This window comes from Dendropsophus ebraccatus, chromosome 1, assembly GCF_027789765.1.
Source record: "Dendropsophus ebraccatus isolate aDenEbr1 chromosome 1, aDenEbr1.pat, whole genome shotgun sequence".
Classification (NCBI taxonomy): Eukaryota; Metazoa; Chordata; class Amphibia; order Anura; family Hylidae; genus Dendropsophus; species Dendropsophus ebraccatus.
Genome location: NC_091454.1, coordinates 111,180,859 through 111,190,053, shown reverse-complemented (window position 1 = coordinate 111,190,053; position 9,195 = coordinate 111,180,859). Strand labels below are relative to the sequence as shown.

General features: G+C 47.3%; 1 protein-coding gene across 1 annotated transcript in view; it reads right to left on the bottom strand.

Annotated features, from left to right (window-relative positions):
- The window catches only part of MAPK12 (mitogen-activated protein kinase 12), a 97,358-nt gene extending 90,451 nt beyond the window's left edge, over positions 1-6,907 (bottom strand). The window contains exon 1 of the mRNA XM_069976803.1: positions 6,419-6,907. Coding sequence (XP_069832904.1) covers positions 6,419-6,540 — 122 coding nt within the window. The 5' untranslated portion in view covers positions 6,541-6,907. The remainder of the gene's footprint in view (positions 1-6,418) is intronic.
- Positions 6,908-9,195: the final 2,288 nt, after the last annotated feature.

The window sequence follows — 9,195 nt, the reverse complement described above, 5'->3', positions numbered from 1 at the left end:
GACTGGTGCCGGGACATTGCTGGGTGATAGCAATGTCCCGGCACCCAAAGCAAAAGTTTATTAAATTTCTCCCCCTCCGGCGTGGGGGCGGGGGGGAGAGAGAGCTGCACACAGTTCTCCTGTCCACTCACTGTGCGGTCTCTCTCTCCTCCCCGGTTCTCGGGCTGGGACCTCAAGAAAATGGCGCCGCCACCCGCCCCATGTACTGTAGCTGTGTACTGCGCATGTCTATGCACATGCGCAGTACACAGTGACGGAGCCTCCAGTGAAGTGAACCAGACGGACTCCGTCGGTTCACTTCAATGATGTGGAGGTGCCGTATAGTGTCTGTGTGTGTGTCGTGAAATGACGTCACACACAGACACTATAAACATGGCAGCCCCCTGTGCAGCAATACATTTTAGAAAAAAATACTGAAACACTACATTAAAAAAAAAAAAAAACATCCTACAGACTTATTTATACTTATTACTTTTCATTAAAAAATTATCAAAAACGTGACACTGTCCCTTTAAGGGTAGTACTTTTTTTAAATTTTTATTATTATATTTATTCATATTTTATAAATATTTTTAAATAAAAAATATTGATCTTTTATTTCACTTAAAAAAAATAATTCTTTTCTTTTGGCATAGATTTGTGCCATCGTTGGGACCTAAATTTATGGGGGACTAATGCCGTAACTGTATTACCGCAGACAAAACAGGAAGTCTTAAAGCGTAACGGTCATGTTTTTTTTTTATTGCAGAAATCAGTAGTATAAGCGATTTTAAGAAACTCTGTAATAGGTTTCATCAGCCAAAAAAGCCTCCTTCTGTACTCAAGAAGCAATCTCCCAGCCTCCCCCCCTGACTTCTTATCTGTGCATTATCAGGCAAACACGTCTTCATTACAGAGAAGCCAGTGAAGACGGGCTCTGCTCTCTCCATTGTAAGCCTATGAAGGGGGGAGGGGCCGAGGGAGATGAGGGAGCAGGAAGAGGTGACATGAAGGTCAGCTGTTTGTAGACTGTCTGGGCACCTAAAACGCAGGATTCAGGTGTCAGAAAGGTCAGTGCTTATCTATGAACTTTCTATGAGAGAAGATTGCAGGGTGTTGTGCTTTGCAGAAATCCTCCGTGCTCAGTCACTCCTAACAGCCCCTCCCCTCTCCATAGACACATAATGGACAGAGAAATCCTGCTTCATTTGATGTGAGGGGGGAGGCTGGGAGATTGCTTTTTCAGTCCAGAAGGAAACTCTTTTAGTACATAAAACCTATTACAGAGTTTCTTAAAATCGCTTGTACTGTTGATATTTAATGTTTTCAGAAAAATGACCCTGAAATGACAGTTACGCTTTAAGGCCCTATTCCATGGCCCGACTGAGGAGCCAACGAGCACTGTGAGCGCTCGTTTGCTCCTCGTTCCCCGTTCGCTGCTGCCGCTATTCCATGCGGCTGCAGTGAGCAGGTGAGTCTTGAGAGGGCCGGGGGGAGCTGCCCGGGTGATCGCTGATTGTCCGGGTAACCCGCGGAGCGGTGGCACCAGATCGCTGCTATATAAGTAGTTTGTGTTTCAACATGTTGAAAGACAAACGACTTCAATGATTAGATGACATGAAATATGTCGGCTGATGGTTGCCTTCTATTCCACGGGACGATTATCGGCCGTAACGGTCGATATCGTCCGATAATCGTTCCATGGAATAGGGCCTTTAGTTTCAGAATGAAAGCTGCAAGATTCAATATTATTTTCTAATAGTAATGGCGAAAATGGTGAATTAGAGAAAAAAAAATTAACACAAATTCATCACAAATCTTGGATGTATACAGTTTTTGGTTGTGGTTTAAAAAAAAAAAAAAAAAAAAAAAAAAAACATTCCTGAGATATGCCGCTTTAATAGATAAGCTAAATAGCAAGCTGGTGAACTGGAGACGGGAGCCTTTCCCTCCTCACCAATAAATCTGTTCTCCAGTAAAATTAAATATTCATTAGGCTGCATCATTAGTGGGAAAGGAAATCAGTGTGCTGGGCCCACCTCCATTGCACCAGACTGGTTTGCAGACTTCGGCTGGGTTCACACTAGGTTTTTGCAATCATTTTTTTTTTTTTATCCACTTTTTGCAAAAAAAAAAAAAAGTATGAAAAACGAAAAAAAAAAAAGGATGCATTTGTGTGCATCCGTTTTTCTTTTGACTTCCATTGTAAAAAAAAAAAAAAAAAAAAAAAATAGATCAAAATGGATCCTTTTTTTAACGGACACAAAAGTAGGGTCAGCTACGTTTTTGTATACGTAAAAAACAAAACAAAGGCTCAGTTTTGTTTTTTTTGTAACGCAAGTCAATGGAAAGACAGATCATAACAGATGCACACAAAAGCATAAATTTTTTTTCATCCGTTTTTTGCAAAAACAGTGTGAACCCAGCCTATTTTGCGTATCTGGAAAAGTAGGCCTATCTAAAGAATGGAACACCAGATTTAAAAAAGAAAAGCAGCACACTGTTAAAATTTACTTGTTGCCCAGAGTATCCCTTTCAACTCAATGACGTGCTGCTGATCAGTCAGTACCACAAACTACATAGGTCTAAGTGTCTTATTACACGTCACGATCCCTCCAGTAAGCGTGTGTTTATCTGCTAGATCAGCGCTTGCTTAAAAAGTCTATTCTATGGCTCGATAATGGTTAGTGATGTCTGTGTAGACCTTGCCCTTAAACGGGTTATCCAGCGCTACAAAAACATGGCCACTTTCCCCCTACTGTTGTCTCCAGATTGGGTGTGGTTTTGAAACTCAGTTTCATTAAAGTAAAAGGAGCTTAATTGCAAACTGCACCTGAACTGCAGACAACAGTAGGGGGAAAAGTGGCCATGTTTTTGTAGCACTGGATAACCCCTTTAAACTCTATACATTTACCCCTCTGCTGTCCTCTGTGTTCTTCTGCACTCTGTTTGCCTCCCAGAGCCACTGCTGAGGCTTCAGAGCAAGTATCTGAACTGACAGGCCTGTGGAGAGGCAATATATACAGTTTATAATTTTTAAATTTTTATTTTTTTTACACGTAGCAACACGGGTTGGGGGCCGATGGTTTTAGGTCAGGACTAAAAAACACGATCAGCCATGATCGTTGTCTTTATTACACAGAGTGATTATCGGCCAAATCCAAATAATAGGGCCTTAAGGTTGGTGACAGATTCGCTTTAAGTTTACCATAAGGGTGCCTTCACACCTACCGTATCGCAGAAGAAAATCCGCTGCGGATCCGCAGCAGATTTACCTAGATGAATGAACACAGCATTAAAAACGCACTGTCAAATCCGCTGCGGATCCGCAGCAGATTTGTAAGTGCGGATTTGATGCTGTGTTCATTCATTTAGTTAAATCTGCTGCGGATCTGCAGCGGATTTTCTGTTGCGATACGGTAGGTGTGAAGGCACCCTAATACTGATTGAAAAAGTAGGTCATTTTCTGATTACATTGACCCTTTAAAAATAAGCCATCGATGCAAGATCCTAGAAAACCCTTCTTAAAGGACAACTCCCACGAAAACTTTTTTTAGCTTATTTAACACACATTACAAAGTTATATAACTTTGTAATGTGGTTAAATACCCGGTCTGGCCCCCTTCCCCCACTTTCGGACCCCCGACCCCCCCGCCCGGAAGTTAAAGAATATATACATTACCTATTACGATCGTCACGGTCCTCTTCTCACGGGCGGCATCTGGTGACAACGACGTCAGAGCCGGGGGGCGGTCCGGGTCTTCTTCCCCCTCGGCGTCTTCATAGAGAGTGAATGGGACGGAAAAGGCTGCTGGTGCACATGTGCACCAGCAGCCTTTTCATTGGTTGGAGCGCATCGCATGGCTTCCAGCTTGCTCAGCCCTGATTGGCTGAGGTTGCTGGAAGCCATGTGATGCGCTCCAGCTAATGAAAAGGCTGCCGGTGCTCAAGCGCACTGGCAGCCTTTTCCATCCCCAGGACCCGGAAGTCAGAGACATCGCTGGACGGCGGTGACGGTGAGGCGGACGGCGGGCGAATGGAGTGGCGATCGTCACCGGAGGGATGGTGAGTATGGTGTCTGTGTTGTGTTTTTTTTTTTTTTGGGGGGGGGGGGGGGTGTCCCACAGGAGTTGTCCTTTAAGTAATCTTTATAATAGCAGAGCATTATACATTAAACCAGGAAAGACTTCATTGTAGCAGAATTATGTTCTCTGCAAAGATTAAACATTTCCTGTGAACCCCTCATGTATATCAATCTGTATTGAATCGCCGGTTTAAACTGAACTACACCTGTTTAGCAATATCAAAATATTTGGCCTTTGGACTTCCAAGATGAATTGCGCCAAGCTTTCTATTCCCTTATCACTTCCTTGTGAAGCTATAGAATAATGTGATGACAGTCTCCATTTTACCATTGAGCAAGTGCTGAGCAAATGAACAGCCCCAGGGCTGGAAAATCTGATACCTGTACGCTAAGACAGCATGGTACACTTGGCAGCAATGCAGATCCAACCGAGGGAGAAGAGCCACATTATCTACATTTACATTGACTCCAACTCCACCCTAATAAAAGCAATGCAGTCATCCCATTCTTTCAACCATTACATGGGCTCCACCTGCCCACATACTAAGTAGAGCAACGCAGATGTAAAGCAGGGCCTTATAATGCACACAAACAATAAATGTCTCTGACAGGAAGCAATGGGAAATAGATCAACCATACGACAAGTAAATGCAGATCTGGCTATAATACTAATGGTAAATCCATATCCTCAGCACTGTATGGCCATAGCTATATAGTGAGCCAAGTGTAAAGAGCAGGAAGGGTGCGTTTAGAGAAATTTATTTTGAGAAGAGGAGAAATCTCAGTCTTTCCTTTATGACCTGTTCCCTGTTTATAGTCTGTTCCTGGCTTTGGCTTCAAAAATCTGTCAGATTCATTTCTTTGTGTAAACGCACCCTAAGACTAATACATACAATCTTTCAATGTGCTTAGGAGTACATATAATATAGGGTGTTGGTAGTAGTAATAGTGGTTGTGGGTGGTGGTGATACTAGTGCAGGTATAAGGAGTAATACTGCTAGTGCTGATGTATGGGATAGTAGTGTGGGTACAGAAGTGTGATGGTAGTAGTACTACTACTAGTGCAGGTACAGCATGGTGGTGGTGGTAGTACTAGGGCAGGTACACAAGGGTGATGAAAGTAGTACTAGGGAAGGTATAGAAGGGGGTGGTAGTAGTGCAGGTACAGACTGATGGTGGTAGTAGTACTAGAGCAGGTACACAAGAGTGGTAACAGTAGAACTAGCACAGGTATACAAGGGTGGTGGTGGTAGTAGTACTAGTGCAGGTATAGAAGTGTGGTAGTGCTGATAGTAGTACTAGTGCAGGTATAGAAGGGTGGTAGTAGTACTAGCACAGGTATAGAAGGGCAGTGGTGGTAGTACTAATGCAGGTATAACAAGTAGTACTGCTAGTGCAGTTATAGATATGGCATAGAAGTGCAGGTATTGGGTGGTGGTGGTAGTAGTGCACATAAATGGTGTCGTAGTGCAGGTATAGGGAGCAGTAGTGCACATACATGGTGTGGTGGTGCAGGTATAGGCGGTAGTATTGCACATACATGGTGTGGTGGTGCAGGTATAGGCGGTAGTATTGCACATACATGGTGTGGTGGTGCAGGTATAGGTGGTAGTATTGCACATACATGGTGTGGTGGTGCAGGTATAGGCGGTAGTATTGCACATACATGGTGTGGTGGTGCAGGTATAGGCGGTAGTATTGCACATACGTGGTGTGGTAGTGCAGGTATAGGCGGTAGTATTGCACATACGTGGTGTGGTAGTGCAGGTATAGGCGGTAGTATTGCACATACGTGGTGTGGTAGTGCAGGTATAGGCGGTAGTATTGCACATACGTGGTGTGGTAGTGCAGGTATAGGCGGTAGTATTGCACATACGTGGTGGTAGTGCAGGTATAGGTGGTAGTATTGCACATACGTGGTGTGGTAGTGCAGGTATAGGCGGTAGTATTGCACATACGTGGTGGTAGTGCAGGTATAGGTGGTAGTATTGCACATACGTGGTGTGGTAGTGCAGGTATAGGTGGTAGTATTGCACATACGTGGTGTGGTAGTGCAGGTATAAGGAGTTGTAGTGCACATACATGGTGTGGTAGTGTAGGTATAGGCGGTAGTAGTGCACATACATTGTGTGGTAGTGCAGGTATAGGCGGTAGTAGTGCACATACATGGTGTGGTAGTGTAGGTATAGGCGGTAGTAGTGCACATACATTGTGTGGTAGTGCAGGTATAGGCGGTAGTACTGCACATACATGGTGTGGTAGTGCAGGTATAAGGAGCAGTAGTGTTCCTACAGATGCATGGTGCAGCAGTGCAGGTATAAGGAGTAGTCAGTGCAGGGGCGCAGCAGCACTCACCAGACAGTGCCGTAGGCTCCGGAGCCCACAGGCAGCAGGTCCCGGTAGCGCTCCTTCACCTCCCACACCGTCTTGTTGACCTCCTGGCGGTAAAAGCCTATCACGGGCAGCGGGGAGGACATGGCTCCGGAGGCTGGGGTGTCAGGGCTCAGCGTGTTGTCAGCTCAGTGGCGGCTTGGGTCTCCTGGGAGAGCGCTCGTCATGCAGCAGCATACATAGAGCATGAATGGCTGGCCGCCCCCTCGTCGGTGTGGGCTGCTCTGTATGCTCTCTATTCCACCCTGCGCTGCTTTCCTCCCACACTCTCGGCGCCTCCTTCTCTTCACTTTCTTCTCGGCTTCTCCTTCCTCCCCGCCCGTAGCCAGCGCGTCCTGTCCTGTCCTGTGCGGGAAGTGCGCCCTGTACACACTGCTCAGCTTTGTTGTCCCCAGTCACATGACCCGTGTAGAGCGCCGCTCTGCCCTCCCCTTCCCTCCTCAGTGCCCTCAATAGCCCTCACCCACTGTCCTGGAGCTGCGGGCTCAGTCAGGGGGAAGGCTTCCGGGGGTTTCATAATCTCCAGTGCGCACTAATATCCAGGCTGCTGCCACAACTTTGTTTTATAGACTGCGGCAAAATACCGCCGGCATGTGGCGCGCTATGGACGCCGTACCTAGCTCGCCTCCATAACCGCCGAGGATGGCTGCGTAGTCACTGCCCTCCCTACAGCCTCCTGGTTACCTAGAACACCTGTGAGGAGAGAAGATCTTATGTAACCTCCCAGAGGTCTCTATTAAATGAGTTACCACATGATTTTAAAGAGACCAGGTCTGTGCTGAGAGTGGCATAAACTAGTGACCAGGATTGAATCCATCCACTCTGCTGCCGGGAGGGAACTACAGGAAGACGCCCCCCTTACCTGTGTGGAGATTAATTGTGTGAGCCTGCATAAAGGCTGGGGCTGTCTTGGCATTTCTGCCCCCCCCCCCCTCTCGACACGCGTTCCAAAACAATAGACCGCTGTGTGTTGCCCCCAGTAGTATAGACCCCTTGTGCACTACTGCCAGTAATATATACTCCTTGTGTGCTGCCCCCAATAGTATATGCCCCTTGTTTGCTTCCCCCAGTAGTATATAGACCCCTGTGTGTTCCCTCAGTTATATATAGCCCCCCCGTGTGCAACCCCCAGAAGTATATAGACCTCCTGTGTGCTGCCCCAGTTGTATATAGACCCCCTGTGTGCTGCCCCCTGTTGTATATACCCCTGTGTGCTCCCCCACTAGTATATAGGCCCCCTGTGTGCTCCCTCAGGGGTATTTAGCCCCCCTGTGTGCTTTCCCACTCGGATATAGACCTACTGTGTGCTCCCCCACTTGGATATAGACCCCTGTGTGCTCCTCCAGTAGTATATAAACCCCCTGTGTGGTTCCCCCAGTAGTATATAGACCCCCTGTGTGCCCCACCAGTATTATATAGACCCCTTGTGTGCTGCCCCAGTTGTATAAAGACCCCTGTGTGCTCCCCCAGTTATATATAGACCACCTGTGTCATACAAGTAGTATATAGACCCCCTGTATGTTCCCCCAGTAGTATATAGACCCCCTGTGTGCCCCACCAGTAGTATATAGCCCCCCTGTGTGCTCTCCCACTTGGATATAGACCTCCTGTGTGCTCTTCAAGTTGTATATAGACCCCTCTGTGAAGCCCCAGTAGTCTATAGCCCCCCTGTGTGCTCCCCCTGTTATATAGCCCCCCCTGTGTGCTCCCCCCAGTTATATAGCCCCCCGATGTGCGCTCCCCAGTTAAACAGACCCCTGTGTGCTCCCCCTCCCATATAGTATATAACACAATAAAACAAACACTTATACTCACCTGGGTCCTGGCGTCTCCTCTTCTCTTCACTCTTGTGGCCACAGGAAGGGTTTTCCCTGCGATCACAAGAGGCCGCACTACCCTTGTCCTGGCGCCGATGCTCCAGTGATGTCACTGGAGCGCTGGCACCACAAGGCCAAAGCTGCCACTTGTGCCCGAAGGGAAAACCCTTCCTGCGGCCACAAGAGTGACTGACAGGAAGGGAGCCAATGTCTCCCGCCCTGTCAGTGCTGCTGCATGTAACTATGAGCGCTCATTACAGTTACAGTTCAGATGGCAGCAGCGAGCGCGGCAGTGGCCCTGTCCAGCGGTCTTGAGCACAAGAGCGGGGCGTGGGGGCCCCCCTGGATGTTGGGGGCCCCAAGCGATCGCTTGGGGTGCTTGGTGCCAAAGACCGCCACTGCATAAAGGATAGCCCCTCACTGTGTCTCCATATAGTATAGGCCCCGCTGTTCAATAGTCCCAGCATCCCCCCCAATATATATAAGCCCCTCTGTGTGGCATTCCCCATATAGAATAGGCCCCTCTGTGTAGCATCTCATATATAGAATAGGCACTTCTGTGTTGCGTTTAAGGGGAACTCCACATTTCCACTGAGGAGATACACCAAGTGGTTCGTCCTTTTACCTACACCACCTGGTATCTTAAAGCAGATTTAGCAGGTTCCTTGGGCCCCTTGAGGCCCCCACCTCGCCAAAGGAGAAGAGACGGTGATGTCCCCTAGGTGTCTGCACCCTCTTGAGAGGTCAATATAGACCCGCAAAGTAGTATTTCTAACACTCCCTAACCTTGCTGCCCCTTCTCCCCCCCCCCCCCTTTTTTTTCTCCTTACACCCCTCCCCCCTTTCCCTCTTGACCTCACCTCTCTGATTTCCTTTTCTAGTCTAATTGTCACCCTTTGTGACATATTTTGTTATTGTGATTTG